Here is a 19,261-nt window from a genome sequence, read left to right as displayed (position 1 = left end):
AAAGTGATGGCTGGATTTTCTGCTGTGAGCTATTCGTAAATTGTCACTATTCATTGATATTTGCTAAATATGTATATGGGTGGTTATTTTATGGAAAAAAATGTGGTGTGGTATTTTATGCCAAGGAAAGTGTGTTGGCTATTTAAGCAGGGGCTTTTCTCAGGGCAACCAGTAGATAATTCATTCACTTTGTTTAGAATTTTTTGACCAGTAGCCATGCAAAAGTAGACTATGAGGTTTTCTGTTTTTCAATGGATGTATTTCTGAACTGGTAAATAAATACTATTATCATGTTCATATTAATTGTTTAAAATATTTTTGAAGTATTTAGTAGGTAGTATATTATAAATGAAAGTGATGAGAACTGTGACAACAGAATTTATCACTTTGCTTTATAGAGTTAGAATAATGTTAGTGGAAAGGAGAAGTCAACACCCTCTAAGAATCCTTCAAGCTTTCCTGCCTTTTAAAGGTGTATGTGCAATTGATTTGTAAGTTTTAAAGTGTGATGTGTAGTAGAAGAGCTCTCCTGAGGAACTCCTGTCATTTCTTTGCTAGCATTGCTCATTTACTTCTGAGTTGCCTGGTGCAGCGCCATTGACTTCTTTTACATTTTGCTTCCCCTCCTACTCTGTCAGTGCAGCAGCCCAGTGAATTTAATTAGGGAAAATAGCATGTCTAATGCCTATAGTGTCCTGACTAGTTGTAGTTGGGCCTTTAGTCTTTTGCACTATAGCAGGCTCCAGCTGTGGAGAGATCTCGCTGTGTTTTGATCCTGCTCTTTCTCGTTGTGTTGAACACATGCAGAATCAAAATTAGATACTGTAGTAAGAACTAAAGCATTCATTGAATTATTTTTCATTCACAGTGTGTCCCTGATTTTTATTTTTCCCCCAGATGTGGAAAGAAAGTGTGTGGTACTTTAGAATTTAAATACTTACGATGTTCAGATGCTCATGAATAAGAATGCAAGTGCTTTCCTCTTAGACTGTTTTTTAAATTTACCTTTTGACACACCAAAAAATGTTGGTCTTCCTATCTGTAACATCTTGAATATGCCTTTTTTGTAACTGTGCATAAAGGTAGTAGTATCATCTCATATATATTTGTGAGGTGTGCATATACTTATGATATGCCTTGCCTCAATTTCTTGCTGACTTGCACTAACGTTTATTATTATTATGTAGTTTCGAAGGCTACTTCTTTGGGTTTGATTCTCATAGCCTCTTCTTTTAGAGCTATCTTCATTATCTCTACCATGACCTTTTTTAAATGTCTTTTATAAATGAAATAGTTAATTTCAGGTATTGATTACAGGCATGGAACTTTTTTCACAAACAAGGAGCAATAAGAAGCTTTAAAATATAAGGTTCTGTTTTCATGATGGCACTGTCTTTCATAAGTCAGTGTGAATTTAAGTATTTGTTTGAAATAAGTTTCAGTAAGCATTACAGAGGGAGACAAAAAAACGTGCTAAAAGTTCTCCCAGAGAATAAGATCTTGTCAAAACAGAGCTCGTGTGAAAATCTGGGGGTGAAAAGAAGTCAGGCAGCCCATATATCCAATGAGTGTCCCCTCCTTTCTTAAGCTTTTTTTCCTTGTCATGTATTACTCCTATCTCTGGGATGTTACATGGCTGCATAGCTCAATTAATGCTATATGGCAGGAGGAGGAAAAAAATGTCTCTCTCATGTCAGAAGCGAAGTTATTTACTTTCAAAAGCTGACAGAATAGCACTGCAGGGGCTTCATTTATTTCCATTCAGAATGTCATTATTGTGTAATGCAGAGGGACTTCTGCATGTATTGCAGGCTTATTCTTGTAATCTTTAGTCTGCTGGATGGCTGCAGAAGTGTAAAATGGCACACTGGAATGTTTCCCTGTTCTGGCTTTAGCTTGTTCACTTTTACAAAACTGCATTCCAGGTGTCTTAAATATTTACTGTTTAGATGGCAATAAATTCATTTGTCGGTGGTGCTGATGCTTGATACCTTTGGAATCATGCTCTGGCCTAGCTGTAAGACTGATTGTATCCTTAGTTACCCTTACAATGTGTGTCACTTTTCCTGATGGGTAGCATATGGTTTGAGACTGCTTTTTCAGCGTTACTCTTTCTGTCATACTCCTTAGTTTTTCTAAGTCTAGCCCCAAAAGGAATATTTTAGTGCAGAATGTTTTATAAAGACTATGTGCTATTTCATTTCAAAGTTTGAGAAACATTCAGTTTTGTTGTTGTTGTATTGCATGTACTTCAGAGGCAAGATAATTAGTTTTGATGTTCCCTATCCAAGTTCAGTGTGTTTTGTTGCAAGAATACAGGAGTGTTCAGAAATTGCATTTCCAGGAGTTTTGATTAATTTGTCCTTTCCTGTTGCTACCATCTTTTCCAGCTACACTTAAAATACCACACTTAGTGCATGCACGTGAAACTGCCTGTTGCTCTGTGGAAAGATTTTTGGTACACCTAAAGTAAAAACACTGATACAGCTAACTTCAGGAGTTCCTTGTGTCCAGACATTGCCTTCTTTCTGCCTGCTCTTAAAATAAAAAATAAAAAATAAAAAAAAAACCAAACCAAAAAACCCCACCAAACTAAAATAATTCATTTGGAAAAGTGTCACCTTTTCAGTGATAGTTGATTTTTTTTTATTTATTTTTTTTCTTGGTAACACTAACCCCACTTTCAGTAGGTTTTTCAGTTTCTTTTTCAGTTTGAAGGGGTAAACTAAAAATTTTAAAAATTCAAATGTTATTCATTAGTAGCAGATTTTATTTGAACACAGCCTGTCTTTAAATTCAGGATAAGGATTCTCCTTCCAAATGGGCGTCCTTGCTTCTTTCCTCCTTTTCGCTTCCTTTATTTGCAGACATAAAATCCAATAAATTTCTATTGCAGTTGCTGGGCTTGAGGGAGAAAAAGGAAAGGAAAAGTACAAAGCTATTGGGAAGCGTCAAACACGGAGAATGATGAAGTACATTTCATAGCAGCCAATTCCAACCCCAAAATCCCCATTGTGCAGGAAGGCTTTCCAGCTCACACAGGAAATTCAGCCATTGCACAGCATAGTATTAATGATTTATACACACCGCACCACTGCTTTTGTTCACTAGCAGAGCCAGGTTGTGTTAATAAAGGAATTTCAGGGAAAAGGGTCCCGGCATGCTGAGTTGTTTTGCTCAATGCAGTGGATGCTGCCTTCATAAATCAAAGGAATTTAGTGCTTTACAACCTTTCAGAGCTGCTGAGGGTGGGTTGGGTTTTTTTCTGTTTTCTTTTTTTTTTTAATCTGATTCACCTAGGAATATTTTTATTTCTTTTCTATAAAGAACGAATGAACTACTGGATGAGATCTATCTCGGCTCTTTTAGGGATGATTGGTTTGCTTCACAGTGGCATTATACTTCCATTTGTTTTCCATTTGGTATTTATGCTTTATGGTGTGGTGTTGTCTATGGAAAGAGGCTAGCATGGTTTTATTAACATAAAGAGGTGCAGATCACATTATATCCTGTCTTGTTTCTCAGAAATAACTAAATAAAATGTAAAGGCAAAATATTTTTGCAGTAAACAAAACGATTTTGTATTTATCTAAAATAAAAAAAAAAACACTTATTAAAGCATTTATCATTTTAAATCAAGATAATTTTTATTAGCAAAAATAGCCTTCCATTTTCTTTTGCAATAAATGTGTTAATTTTCAAATGTTGCATTTTTGTTTTTAATCTGGAAACTTTGTCTCCTAATAGCAACTGCAGGATTGGGTACTTAATTTTGTATTAATTCACATAATGATTCTTTTCAAATAGTGGATTGATGTTGATGTCTCCTAAAGACAATATGTATCTACATTTGATTATAGAAATTAAGATAAAGAAGGATATTTTTTTAAAAAGCTATCAATTTCTGATGTGAAATAGAGTATTAAACAATGTTGTGGGACACTCTCCTAGAAAACGAACACTCGATTTGATACTTAGGGAATCTAATCTTTTTTTACTTTTTTTACGTTTTTAGAAAAAGGGGGTTGTAGAAAATAATTACAGGGAACGTGTTTTGCAGTTAGAGGGAATCTGGCTTTCCAGGGGAATCTTAAGACTTTGTATTACACAGCAAGTGCTGTTTTTTCAGTCTGTTCAGATCATTCAGTCTCATTGATTCATGGAGCTTTTGCTTACAAAAGATGTGACTGCCCTGTCCTGGCTTTCCTACATTAGAAAATATGGTTCACTCTGTGGTTCACTTTATGAAAATCAACAATGTGGGAATCACTACTGTGGAAGTTAAAGCTACTTACTAGTGAGAAGAATTTTTTGTTTGTAGTTTGTTCTGTAGTCTGAAGGCAGATAAATACTTTCTTTACCATTTTCCTCACTGGTTTAAATATCACAGATTAATATAAGACAGGTGCCCAGTAAATGAAGTTTATGTTTATAGAGTACCATTTTTGTATTTGTTTGTCCTCTATTATTTGGGTGCCTGAGTGTTTCATTGTATTTAATTATGTCTGTGAGGCACGAGACAACAGTCAACATCTGCTCTATTGTTTCCTTGGTTTACAGATAGCTTTGATGGGTTATTAAACAATCTATTTTTCAAACAGAAAACAGGGAAACAAGCTGCACCCATATTATGTAATTTTGTAAAGGTACATTATGTAATTAGCTGTCTAGTATTTGCACAATAATCTTTTATTTTTGTTGAATAAATGCTGCTCTGTTAAAAAAAAAGTTATGATCTCGGGCAGTTTTCATTTAATAGTGAATTTCTAGTTCATAATACGTGGGTTAAGTTGATTTCACCGCTACTAAATTGATTTCACCATACATTTTTATATTTAAATAAGGCTTTTGAGTTGTGAATACTACTATAAAAAATTTGTAATAACTTTTGTTTATTACTGAAACAGCAACTGATGAACTCTTCCTGATTATAGAAAAAGTATTAATTAACTTGAATTCTTTTTAAGTAAAAGTTTACACTCTTGCCAGAGGGCCTCAGTCGGGGAAGGCAATGCTCAAACTGCTCTTACTCTCACAGATCTCACTCAGGGCAGAACAGCCCCCAGTACCCCCTGCCACGAGAAGTTGCACTGTACCAGCAGGGAGACAACACTGTTGAACTTGACTCTTCTACAAATGGATTTCCTGTTGGAAGAGTGCTTGTTTTATTATCTGTTTTGAATTTTTTGCTTTTGTTTCAACATACTGTCAGCTGTTCTAAGTTGTGGTTTTTTTCTCTAACACTGATGTCCACTGTACTCTGGATGGATGGATGAAGGTAAATCACTGAAAAATTCCAACTACACAGCACGTGATTGGTTTTCCCTCAAAAATAAAATGTAGAAGGAAATTTTTCCAGATACTAATGATAAACAAATACTAAAATGAGGCCTTCTGTAGCTTTTATCATTGCAGAAAGTCACCTATTAAGAACGCTTCAGGAAGAACATGAGTTTGTAGTGTTTTCGTGGCTTTTGAGCTGCCACTGTATGCTGTTCTAGAGCTACAGCTATCTATAGCTGTTTCTTACATTGTGTACATTTGAGGCCTTTGAAATGTTTTTAATGTGGTGGATTTATGTACAGGGGTTTTCCATTGAAATGAAGTTGTTCAATATCATTTTAAGATGAACTAAACTACCTTTTGTATATACATAAAGAACTAAATTCAAAGGGAAAAAAAGTATAAGCATAGTTACTCAGGAAAGTATGCATTATTAACTCATGATGGACTTATGTTCCAGGTGCTTGCTTGTTTAAATGTCATTTTGCAAAATGGCATTCAGATGTTAGCATAGATTGAAAATACCTCACTTTTTTGTGCCGAGCGCTTGTTAGAAATACCTTATAATCTCCCTCTCACCTATCCATGTGAATCAGCAGCAAAAGATGTAAACAATAAACCAGGGATTTCAAATCAGTTCCTTCAAGTGTCAGTAAATGCTCCTCGATAGATCTGGAGGATCACACTTGCAGTTTTGACTCCCCACAAGTGTGACAAATGGAAGCTCAAACAGGAACTTCTAAATAGAGTTTTCTAAAAACAAAGGAGTGCCAGGGTAATGCTGTTTGTAGGGAACTTTGTTTTCAAGGTGTTTCCAGAAACCCACTGCGTGGTAGGGGGAGGAACTGTAGTTTTGTTTGGTTTTATTTTTCTATAATGTTTTTTTTTTTTGCTAAATGGTTTGGTAGGGTGTGTCTCTTAGGAACTGCTCATTATAAACAAACGTGTGTTTCTATACAACCAAGCAAACCATGCAGGTGTCTTCAAATGCATGTGTGGGAATGGAGCAGTCACAGGCTTTTTTCTAGTATCCAATGCAGAGATGGATTTTAATGGGACAGAAAATCAGGATCATAATTTCTGCTGGGGTAGATCAACACACCTTATTATCCTTGGCTTTGCTTCAAAATTATTGCATCATACAGTTTATGTGCATTTTCTCTCATCATCGTATTCTTCCTTGACAATAGTTTTAAGTGCTTATTTACACTAAAATTATACAAGTGGTGTGTGCCTACTTCCAGCAGAAAATGAACTTTGAAACTGCTTTATGTAAACTCTTAAGCAAAAGTGTTATTTTCACAGATTCATGAAGGAAGCTAAAAAAAAGTTATGTCTGTGGGGTCAACAGGATGTGAACTTTCAGTGCAGCTCATGTTTGTTGAGCAACACTAGTCAAAACTTGTAGGGGAATATTACATTTCTTATTTTCATTTGTTCCTTTTGTTCAGTAACATGCATTTTAGTGGCTTGCTTTTTTACTAAACAGTATAATGGGTTGCATTTCTTCTGGGTAGGCACAGATCACTATTGAAAAACCTTGAGAAAAGGTAAGATGCTCTCATTCAAAGAGTTTGAGTTAAATTTTTTGTGTCTGATCCTCTTATGTTACACTGCAGGAGAACTGGGCACACCTCGAGTCTTAGAAGGGGTCTGTGTACTCTTTGTCTTGTTTCTTGCGGCAATAAAATCTTACTGGTCCAACTAATGACCTTAATATCAGCTAAAGCACCGATTTCAATAAAAATAGAAGTAATCCTCTTCTATTGTCCTTCTCTACACAAATTTACATCAGTCCTTTGCTGGTGCGCTCAGGGGCACTGACAAAGGTTGATTAAAACCTAAATGAAGGTGAGATTAAAAAGGCCGACCTTTCTTTATTCCCTTCTAATATCGAAGGAATTAACCAAAACTAAGAAAGTTGCTAAGTGGATGACAGGAAAGGCTCCTATCATCTGGCATTGATACAACAGTGTTATGGGTTTCTGTTCTTTGATGCTTATTCTGTTGTCTTCTGTTATGCTGATCAGTAGCACTATCCCCATAGGTTTACATTGTCCTGGAGATGTTGTCGTAAGAGATAACATTAGAAATCATAGAACATTAGAATTAGAAAATTCACGTGAATTCAGTGTCCACTGTGGTTGCTGAAGAAAATCACCTGTTTAACAGAATAGTTATTTAGGACCAGAATGTATAATGAATAAGTAGAATATTGTCTAAGAGGTCTTGGGAAAGGGGAGGAAAGAAAATATTTAGGGGGAGATCTATTTACTGTATAACCAGGAAGTTTTGTTGACGCTTAATCCAGGGAACTTTGTTCTTTTAAAGTAGTTTTCCTGTGTATTAGCTGTTTACATGAAGGTGCCTGCAGAGAGTACCACTCACATTGACCTGACCTCAGTCCCAGACCGTCAATCTATGGGCAGAAGAGATCCAACCCATCTCAGGAAAATGCAGGTACTCCTGTGCTATGTAATCTGTTGGCTGGATCTGTGCTGTGCTGGCCGTGCACAGCAGCTACCTGTAAGACATCAGACTGAGTTTAGGAGCGGTGGCTGAATTGCTGAACATGGGATTAAGTGTATATCAAAACAATTTTATTGGCAGACACCTATGAGACTGAACTGACTTCAGACATAAAGTAGCAATAAAGTTGAAAAAGCTTTAACTATGTGGTATTCAGATTTGGAGGCAAACTTCCTATCAACTGTGCCTTCTGATGCTTTCAGCCAAATCCTTCCTGACTCATGCTCCTAGCTTGTAGTTCTTAGCTAAACTTCGGTACTTAAAAACTATTGCTGATGTCTTGTATAGGCTGAATTATAGCTTGCGTTTCATCTGATACCTTTGAGTCTTGATATTTCATCTCCGGAGAATATGAAGCTTGTCAGTTCTGAACAAAAATTCCCTCTGATCCCTTTAAAGACCTGTAGGGTCTTTATTATTTGGGGTTTGAATAGGTTATTTCTCCAAGGCACCCTGCTCACTTAGGATATCTACCCTATGCTGGTTTCTGCAATCAAACCATTGCACTTGGCATAGTAGGGTGCTTGAATGATGTATTTATACAGGCAGGAGGCATGATTTAATACCATCTCATGATTCACCATGCAGTCCTATTAATATGAACTTTACTCAGGGGAATGTGTAGCTGTTACTTGTCAGCAAATCCCGTGTGTATTAAGGGGGTGAAGTTGTATTGAAAGATCCTCACAGTGATACTTTGCTGTTCCCAAGGGAAGCAAATGAAAACTGTAATTTGATGAATAATGAATGTGCTAATTGGGGTCAAGAAGAAGTCATAGCTTCCTGTGATACAGTAGTCAGAGTAGCCTGACTACAGCAATAGAGAGAAGTCTGTCTGAGCAGATTTGGCAATAAAAACATGTGGCTGTCTATCATCTCCACACAACCAAACCCTGATAGATGACAGTGACACACATTTGGCTTGTCTATGTGTCTAGAATTGTCTAGAATACACTGTTATATTCCTGAGATTTTGTTTTGTGCATGTTGGTGTCAACACAAAGATGGCTGTGAACTGATACTGAGTGAGACTGGTTGTCTGCTCAAGTATTAGCAAAATTCCTGTGTGGAATGGATGGTGATCTATCATGGCCATTGCTTGGGTATATCAATAGGGTTCATTAAGAGTGGATATTGATTAGAAGTCAGTCTGTTCCTGATTTGCAAGGAAAAATATATTTTGTTGCTGCTCGTCCATATTTGCAAATGAACGTACTCCAAGGGGAAGATTACAGCTTGCTCCTACCTGTTGGCAAAATACGTGCAAAAATATATACTTCTTGGGCATCTTATATCCAGCACATGAAAGAGAAGAATAAGTGAATGCGATTAAGGAAGATATGTGAAAGTATGATAGTAATACGTATTTTGCGAAGTACATCCATAGCGCCTGTCTATTTTAAAATAAAGATACTTGTGATACTGCTTATCATGTCACTGGAAGATGTATGTCATTTTCAGTAGTCTGGCTGTGTAATGTCATGATGTCAAACATACATGAGATCTTGAAAATGTCTGTTATACATCTCATACAAAGTTTTCAAAACTGCTTAGCTTCACGTAGGTTGGAGGCTTATCTCAGCCTTTTAAGAAATGGCAGATAAACTCAAGAGCAGAGTAGTGAAAGATATCTGAAGTTGCCTGGAGACAGGAAAGAGTTTGTTCTCAAAGAAGCCAGTAGTGAAACTACCACTGATTTGGTGTGTTCTCCAGCCAAGGGGAGTTATGTTAATAAAACAGTAAGGAGCCCTGTAAGAAAAGGAAAACAATGCAGTGCTCATTAAGATGTAAGAAACATAGAGAGGGCCTTTGCAACACATCTTCTGTGTTATGAATAAGTAGTAACGTATGCATGTCAAAATCAACTCTTGGTAGTTAAAGCAATAGTATTTTTGTCCAGTTTTGCAGCTGAATTTTCTGAGTGGTCCAGGACAATAGAGTTACAGAAACTAGAGCCAGAGAGTACAGAGCCACAGAGCTGTTGATTGAAGCAGCTTGCCCTACAAATGGCTTGTATCACCATATGTACTACACCACCTTTTGTAGCTTTAGAAGATGATTTTCTGTGTGACTTCTTGCATTAGTCTAATGTTATTCTTCTTCCCACATTAAATAAATTCCCAGATTCATCCTGGTTTAATTTTGACACGAATGCTGGCACAAAAAGACAAATCTGATTGCGATTCAGAATTTTTCTAATTCATATGAAAACACAGATAAGTCAAAAGGCACTCAAAGCTATTTGTTTGTTTCTTCAGGGGGTAGGGGTTCACAGATTGTTCTCCAGCTTTGTGCCATGATATGTATGGATGGTGACAGGTCCTTACGTTTCTATGGTAGCCAAAGGGAAGTCTGGCTGCAGAGGCATCCCTTAACTCCATTTTTTTTTTTTTAACCACCTTCCTCTCTCTAGCACGTTTATTGCCTGTGTAAGTGAATGTGTTTTGCAACTCCCTGAAGGGTAAATCGCTCTATCTGCTCTCAGGAGACAAATGCATATCTCTAGCACTCTAGTCTAAGCGGGAATGGAGGTTTCTACGGATGTAGAAGAGGGCAAGCTATTTATGAAAAAATCTCTGCCTTCACACGTTCCTGAAAAAGTGAATCTTTCAGTTGTTCCCAGTAGTAGCTAGGGTAGGAATAGGCTGAAGTGAACCCTTGATGGTGATGACAAGTACTGCGTAGTTGCTGAGGTAGTAAAAGGATGTGTTGTGGGGCAATGCATGGAGAGAAAGGAGAATTGATCTTTATGGGAGCATTCCAAAAGAAATGCAAAGTAAACATGCCATTCTTTAGCCAGTGAGACACTAGAGCAGCAGGTGAATCAATGCACAGTACTGACAACAAAAAAAATTTCAGAGTTAGTCAAACCAAAGAAAAGGTATTGGCCATGTAGTCAGAGATCAACATCTGCTGAGATACTGCACTTCAAAAAATGTAAAACCAAACTGGCCTATAATGGGAAAGCCTTGATTTTTCTAGGGCTACAAATTTGTTTCCCAAACATGCTTCCTAAGTTTTTATGTGAGGTGATTCTGTCTTAAGCTCTTGTTGTCAGCAGGACTGTAATTATTTCTCTTTGAAGTCTCTAAATTTGCCACCGTTGTACATTTAAAAGAAAAAGGCTAGAAAGTTGAACTTCAGTGGAACAGAAGCATTGTTGGTTTCTGAATGAAAGAATCAGCTAGGTTCATCTTGAACCGCAGCTAGATGTAAATTGCTCCTACGAGCTAATCTAATTTTCAAATAGAAACTTTGTTTGGAAGAAAAATGTGTTAATACCAAACATGCTGTATCCCACAAGTGTTTCACATAGTTGAAAAAGGTGAGCTCTCTGTTATAAACAGTTTCTATAGCTTTGCCCTATACACTAGTGTAAACTGAGATGCTTAATAAACTCGACAAACTCTGATAGCCACCATGCTTGTATCAGTATGAGATCAGTAGTTACCTTTGCTTTGTATATGTGATGTTTTCTACTTTAAAAGTCACTAAAATTTCCACATTGTATTTTGGTTCTACTGTTAAGTATAATAGAAGTTGGCTGGGGAATTGATACTTGGTATGAAGAGCTCCTATATGTACTTCAGGCTTTGGTGAGAAGAGTGGATTGAGTCAGCTGAGGACAGGGGTCAAGTCTGGATAGTGCTTCTGGTGCCCTTGAAGAGCCTTTGGTCCCAAAGGGTTTTTGCAGAAAGGTAGAAATAGTCTTTGAAAGACAAGTGCAGTAGTTATAAAGTGGCAGCAGTCATGGTTGGGAGGGTGGGGGAAGGCACGCAGGACAGCTTTTTCTATTTACCAGTATTTCATTTAATGCCTGGGTCTACTTACCTCACGCAATACTAATCAATAGCAGCTCACCTTCTCTTTTAGAGTATGCATGGTACTGATCTGGTAATACTTCTTTAGGGACGATAATCTAAAGTTGCTGTGATGGAAACTGCCAGGAGATTTGGAAACTACTTTATCCTCTCGGTTCTGGGTTTTCCTTTACCAGAAAACACTGAGAAATCTTAAAGAGAAAATTGAGAGCCTCTGTAGAATAGGAAAGGTGGCCAGAAAATGGGAGGCTTGAAGAAGAGTTTAAGGAATCAAATATGATGTAGCATAAGCTATGAAGAGGGTGCCAAAGTGGTACCTGAATTATTTATGATCTATGAGATGGGAAGGTTAGGCCAATGTTGGAATGAAGTAGAAATTATTTGAAGTTCATTGGTGTTGCGTAGCATTTGGAAGAACCATTGTTTGTAGTATTTTGAACTAGATATAGGTATTAAGAAGAATTAATTATTTGGCAGAAGGATGTTCTAAATAAATTACTTCTGTCAGGATCTGATTAGAGCATACATCATTGATTGTCTGATGACCGCATTGCAGGGATCTGTCTTTTCAAGGCAATGTGGCTCCAAGGAAGTTGCTAAAGTCTTTTTTTACCTTGAACCATAGCAAAACCAGACATCTGCCTTTGCCTGTGGGAATATTTTGGTCGTTGTCTAATGCACCATTTGGGTATTATATGCAAGTGGGATCAAAACCTTGTCCCTTCTTGCATCATCATCATTTTTCTTGTTCTGCCTGAATGCATAACCCAGTTTTCAGGCATACTTCTGGCTTTATTTCTTTCTGTGTGCATCTGTACTGTACAGCGGTCTCCATTTCTTTCCCATTTCAAATTACTTTTTAGCAAGTCCGCAGTGAAATCACTATTGGAACACTCCTGTCAGTAGCTTTGGTTCTGTGCTGAAATATAAAATTATGGCATTAGACTGTTGGACCTGAAATACTTATGTATTTTGCGACCTTCTAATGCCACCTTAGCTTGCTTAATCTGTGCTGTTCACCTTTAAAACCAGCTTCTGTCTAGGAGGCAAGTTCATAACAGGACTACCCTGTCAGATTTTGGAAGTTCGATTGTTCAGTCAATTTCTGTGTAGAATAATTATAGTCTCTTACATTAACCAATTCAAATAATGCATTGTATTATTGGTGCAAAAATAGTCTTTAATTAACAAGTTTAAAAAAGGTATTGCATGAGCTTCTTAGCTATGATTCAGGTATTCTCACCTGGGAGTTTTCATTCCAATGTGACTGAATTCTTATATTGCTGTTAATTTTTAAAACTGCAGATTCATTTTCATAAATAATATATGCCTTTTAGCAAAATTCTGTGGAAATGAAACAAGTAAGATTGTATATTTTATTTGTTCATCTATTTTCTTGTTCTTTTCTCTTGTCTTCCACTTTTAAAATCAGTTTTCAGTTTCAGAAAATCCTTGAAAATTTTTAATGAGAAAAAGAAATATATGGGTTTGGAAACAGCTGAAAGAAACATGCCTTCCATTAGCATACTGAAAATGGCTTAGCATGTCTTTTTTTTTTTTTCCTAACAGCATTATTTTCTATAATGTAATGGAAGTGAAAACTGTATAGTTATTTAAGATAGATGATCTCCCCTTTTCCACCCACACGCATACTTAATTTTTTGCAGGGAGTAACAATCCCGGAGTAGGGAGGAAGTAAGTCCTGTCACCATCAGTGGCTTCAGACAGATGATTGATGTGCATAGTACTGACCGTTCTGGTTTGTCCTAGCAAAAACGTTTAGGCTCATGCTTAACCTTAATCATGCTAGAGGTCCTGCTAAAGGGAAACAGAATTATTGGGATATTTAATACTCTTCTGGTTTATTCTCTAAGTCCTCAGCACTCTTTATGGTCAAATTTCCTGTATTCAATATATTCTTGCAGAACAGGAGTGACCGTTAATGCTAACTAATGGTGAACTGTAAAACAAGACAAATTTCATTTTTCTGTGGTTGGGAGGGAGAACAAATTTGTTGGTATAAACTGGTGAAGCTGATGTAGTTGCATTGGCGTAAGTTCAGACTTTGGCATGGGGCGGAGATGCGAGTAAAGCTGTATTGTACTTCTGTGGTTTTGATTCACAGAGGTTTGTGCGAACTTAGGTAGCTGGTGCACACATGGGACATCATCAAAGAGCCCAACCAGAAAGTCAGAGCTTGGATTTGGAGTGCCATACGGCTATACATTTAGAAGCATGTTGTTATAGTGAGGCAAGCAAAGCATCCTTTCATTAAAACAGGTAACTACAGCTTATTTTCAAAATATATTTTTATATATTACAATTTGCAATGTAGTAAATATAAATGCTTTTTAGACGTTTGATATTTTCATTATTCTTGAATGTTTATACTACTTGCAAAGGACTGGAAGGGTCCTCCTATAAGTTGCTGTGTTCAGACTAACACTGCTATCGGCATAATTTAATTTTCTTTTATAAGCTATCCTTTTTTGTTACTGTGGATTTGGAAGGCTGTTCTAGACCCTCACTTAGCCGACACCAAAATACTTTTAAAAAATAAATTGAAAAAATATTTTCAACCTAAATTTATTCATAACTAGTTTTTCTTGATTTTTAGTGTCAGGATTGTCCTTAGCTTAAACCAGTATCTTGCTCCTACTGTTTTCTTCCCTGTTCATAAATTGTTTGGTCATGATTAAAAAAAAAAAAAAAAAATCGAACTTTCTTAGGTTGCTGTTACAATGTAGTTGCTCTGTTCCCCTGAACAACACAAAAGGGACTTTCTCTACGTTTGTTGTAGTTTAATTTGACCTCTTTTTTTTTTTAATTAATGTGGATGAAGAGAACTGTGTGCTTTTGGAAGTACCTCTAATAAATTAATTGAGAAATAAAATTAATTAGGAAATACTGATAATTTTCCGCTTCATAGTTGCATCACACTTACAGCTCAAATTCCTTAAACAGATGCAATAAGTTCCTGCTTTTCTTCCTCCTGAGTTTAGAACTGAAGTTTCTGTTACTAGCAGAAGTATGACCTTATGTTTTGTATTACTGAATATCATCCCATTTCTATTAATGCAGACAGTAAGGCTGAGCAATTCTTTCTATATAATATTCTTATCCTTCTCAGTCTTGACAGTACCTTCCAACTTTATGTCATCAGGAACTTCATCAGCATGTTGCCTTGTGCCAAAATAATTAATGAAAAAGTTAAGCAAAAACTGTCCCAAAACAGATCACAGAAAAGCTTCCCTCGAGCCTGTGTTTCCCTGTACAAATCATCTTGTTCTTTAGGGTTTCTAGCATCTTATCAAGTACATAAATGCTGAAACAAAAAACCGACTGGGTATTTTACAGAGCAATTTAACAATCCTTATGTATGTCAGTTGTCCCGCTGGAGTCATTTGAGTAAAGCTTGCAGAATCCATTTTATAATCTCCATTCCTAGGTGAAAGAGATCTTTCTCTTCAAATACAGCTTACTCTGTTAGACCAAACAAATAGGTAAATAGTTAAAATGAACGTCTTTTTAGAAATGAGATACTTATAAATGAGTTGTAATGGCAACTCGCTTTCTCATATATACCTTTTGTTTATATATTTCTATATGGAAGTTAATAACAGGTTTTGTATTGGAATTTATGAAAATCTTTTGGCAAAACCCACGATGTGACAGCCTACTGTGTGCTTAATAATTAAACTGCAGGGCTCTGTTGCTTAATAAGAAAAGAGCAAGAAATATGATTAATAGCTAAGTGTAGTCAGATAACCAGTGTGAACAGCATTATCCCCAACAGAGAAGTGAAGCAATTCTGTAACAGGAGATGGAACTAGGTAAGCATCGCTTCATCATGTGACAATTGCTGTCTTCATTGGCAGCCTCTCAAAAGAGCATCATAGAGGGTCACAATTCAACATCTAAAGTTAGAAATGGTTTAAGGCTGGCAGTAGCAAGGACCAACATGCAGCTGCGAAGGTAGATTTCGCAATCGTGCAACATGGCTGCCTTGATGCATGAGAATCAATTACTGAAAACCTTTCACGATGGTCAAAATGTGACATTAAGTAATTGAATATCGCATCAAATCTTGTCTGCAATTAGTTATCTGGGAAAGTAATTATGCAACAAAATCAAGTAGCTGAAATTAGTGATGTGAAGCACGCTGGTTATTCAAAGACTGTAGGACAGGATTTTTTTTTTTTTACTTGGAACGTGAAGTTTTAAAGCACATAACTAATTTATTGAATTAAAAAAATCTTGCTCAGTTGTAATTCTTGTCATTAGTCATATCTGCAATAGTAGAAGATGCATTGCACATGAAACAGGTGTTGATGACTAAGTTTGTTTTGTCTAAAGTAAAAATTACTAGCTATGGAAGAGAATGTCTTGCAAGTAGTGCATTAAAAAGCAAATCTGTTGTGTTTAGAGGGGAAAACAGCCTAAATTTTGCTCCAAGTGTAAGTTTAATTGAAGAATGGCTGTGAAATACTCTAAAGATCAAATTTGTTCTTTTTAAAAGAAGCTGCAACACAACATAGATGTTGTGAAAGGTTAGAAAAGCCATTAAAATATAACCCTAATAGAAGCAGTTAGCTTGTATTAGTTAGCTCAAATACTCAAAATAAGCAAGAAAAATATAATGAATCAAACCAGAATATGCATCCTATGTAACAGACTTTAGTTTAAACTCTCACATGAATATTGTTTAACAGCTTATAAATACAGGGAAACATTTATTTACTTAATCATGATAAACCTGATTATTTTTTAAATGCCTTCTGATAGTAACTGTTGTCATGTGTATACCAGAACTGATAGGAAAATTAATTGTAATCAGTAGATCTGTACAGAATTTGATCTGTATGTGTATAGCGCTTAAAAATCTGAACTGATAAAGAGTAGTTGGTTAGTCATGTTACTTAAGCTGATCCCAAAATAGCCCCTTCCTTTTTTGGTAGAGTTAGGTTTGCAGCTGTTGTCTCTATCTGTTGTCTCTGAAGAAAATTTTAACATTAAGAGTTGCTGACGTCAATTTTTTTCTTTTTTTTACAGCTGATGTGGGCTTTGCCCCTGACAGAAGTTATTTGGTTCTAGCTCTGAGTTTGGAAGAAGTTGGTATATAGATTTTCCCTTAACTTTCAATTGATGTGTTTAGCTTTAGTGGGAGTAATACTATCACTTAAACCATGTTGTCGTCTCAAGGAGTTTTGCTACATCCATATGGAGTGCCAATGATTCTGCCGGCAGCACCATACTTCGCTGGACTTGTTCAGGTAATGCAAGGCCGCTTCCAACAAGCAACTTAACTCTAGCGCACTTAGAGTAATAATTGGAATTTTTATGGTTGAGAAAGCAAACGCTTTTAATACAGGCAAAAGCTCTCATGTAGTCAGTGAGAAGACAGTAGGAAATCAAAAAGATGGATCACCCTAATCTGTGTATTGACATCTCTCATGGCTGAATAAATGGTGTAGTTGAGCTATATTTGCTTGTATTGATTTGTCTGCTGTTTAACATTCATGCCTTTGCTTCACGAGGTTGACCACAGGGCAGAGGATTTGCTATCCATTCTAGGTTTCTGAGGGAGTCAGCATTCCCACGGCAGGTCATAAGACAAAGTAACTTACCATGATGTGTTTAGGTTAAGTGTTTTAGCACAGCGAATGTGAATAGTGTTAAATATGCATTAATTCACGTGTTATGCATCACACCAAATGAAAAAGGGTTTGTGTTTTTGCGTGTATAGAAACAGATAACCTTTGCAGAATATTTATGCACGTCGTATTAATTCTTTTGAGCCCTGAAGGTGTAAGATCTTGCTTCAGGGCAAGAGTTCTGTATTTTAGAAGTTAACTGGCAATTACTAGATTTAGTTGTTGTTGTGTTGTCTGTTTTTGATTTTTATTTTATGTTTATCAAGAAGTGGTACTACTGAATTTTTTCCTGTTGGACAGGATTTTGAATGGAGGCACTAATTAAGCAAAAAGTATTCTATGCTTTACAGTATTAGAAGACATTAAGAAAGAATTTAAGTAACATTTCCAAGTATTGACAAAGCGGGAAAAAAAAACAAACCAGTGTATCCTATAAATGGCAGTAGGTAGATATTAGGCATTAACAAGGTCGAGAGAGACACACATCTATTACAGAATTTCTGTGTCATGCTAGTGAGCAGTCAAATTAATTGTGGAGGAGAGACAAATTTTCATTGTGCTGTTTTACTACAACAGTTAGCTGGTGTAGAGGGGCAATCACACTGTGAAAGAGTTTTTTCCCATATAGGTCCATTCAGTAATTGAAGACTGGACTGTGAGTTGTGTTCTTCGCTGTATGCTTAATATCAGACACATATGTCTAAAACAGAAATATAGCATTGCACAGTGGCCATTATCAGGTATTGAAAAACTGTGTCTTCTGGGACATGTAAGCTGATGCTATTATTTTTTTTAACCGGTGAGACACGGTAGCACACTTGAACACATTAAGCAGGCTTTCATATCCATTAGAATTTGGGGGTGAAGGTCGGACTCTAGAGCTCAGTCAGACCCTGTGCCATCCTGTCCAATAAATAATTACAAGCAAATCGTGCCTTTCACTCTATGCTGATTGATGTTGAAATTGCTTTTGAAAGTTCTCATAAGTTCCTGTTATAGATTAAGTGCCGGTGTAGGAAAAATAACTGCACCCAACTGAAATGGGTGAATGTAATCAGGTTTAATGGACTCGAGAGCTTGTTGGGAATTAAATAACTATTGATTTGTTGGAAAGTTGCTGTCATTACAAAATGCCACTCTGGACACATTATCCAAGCAGATAGATTAGAAGAAAGGGCCCTTTGAAAATTCGGGATGCCTTATTTCAATCTTTTTTTTCTTTTCTTTCTTTCCTTAGAAAGATACATCCAGGCCTATGATACTCCATTAGCATAGGTCTAAAATAGTCAAGCAATAAGAATTATTCTACAAAAAAATAGGTATGTTTATAGGTACAGTTGAAAACTGTTCTTTGTATGGATACTGCTCTAGTCTCATCTCCCTTTCCCTAATGTCATACCTGAAAATTGCATTTCTGAAACAAAACAAATATTTGAGTTACTGTCTTAGTGGGTCAACTAGAACATTAAATGGTTTAACCACATTCTCACCCCAAGTTTTTATCTGCATTTGCAGTATCTGCAGTCAGCTTATGATATTAGAATGCTTATTGTTTGTCACTTAGAGTAAACCTAAGTAAAGTATCCAAAATAAATGATGCAAAGGACACTTGATAGGCATATTTATGTGCTCCTCTTCTAAGCAGTAATTACATAATGTTCAGAACTTTAATGGAAAATTTCTTCAAAAATATGCCTTGATAAAACTGATTATGCAAATGTTTTTACTGGATTGCAGATTGATAGCCACAACCCTGAAGTATTTTTGAATATGAGGCTGTTTAAACATATTAGAGGCTTATAAGATTGCAATTTATTTATTTGCTTGCATGGATTTCTGCACACAGTAGATGTATGTCTGATTAGGGATTCCCCATGGTTTCCATTTGGATTTACACCAAGATTGCATATGACAACAGAGTATTGCATATTGGGGGACTATTTTGGTTTTTTTCATGTTTTGTGTTGCATGGTT

At 36.3% G+C, this 19,261-nt stretch overlaps 1 protein-coding gene across 50 annotated transcripts in view; it reads left to right on the top strand.

Moving 5' to 3' along the window:
* RBFOX1 (RNA binding fox-1 homolog 1) overlaps window positions 1-19,261 on the top strand; it is a 910,365-nt gene that overhangs the window by 630,689 nt on the left and 260,415 nt on the right. For 16 of the 50 annotated variants that reach the window (XM_074599156.1, XM_074599147.1, XM_074599144.1 and 13 more), the window contains 2 exons: window positions 13,759-13,913; window positions 16,686-16,906. The exons of 31 other annotated variants lie outside the window; for them this stretch is intronic. In XM_074599156.1, the coding sequence (XP_074455257.1) occupies window positions 16,820-16,906 (87 nt within the window). In that variant the 5' untranslated portion in view covers window positions 13,759-13,913; window positions 16,686-16,819. The remainder of the gene's footprint in view (window positions 1-13,758; window positions 13,914-16,685; window positions 16,907-19,261) is intronic. 3 more of the 50 variants (XM_074599126.1, XM_074599141.1, XM_074599133.1) reach the window with 2 other exon arrangements.

This window comes from Larus michahellis, chromosome 8 (genome assembly GCF_964199755.1).
Source record: "Larus michahellis chromosome 8, bLarMic1.1, whole genome shotgun sequence".
Classification (NCBI taxonomy): domain Eukaryota; kingdom Metazoa; phylum Chordata; class Aves; order Charadriiformes; family Laridae; genus Larus; species Larus michahellis.
This window is presented reverse-complemented; position numbering and strand designations above follow the sequence as displayed.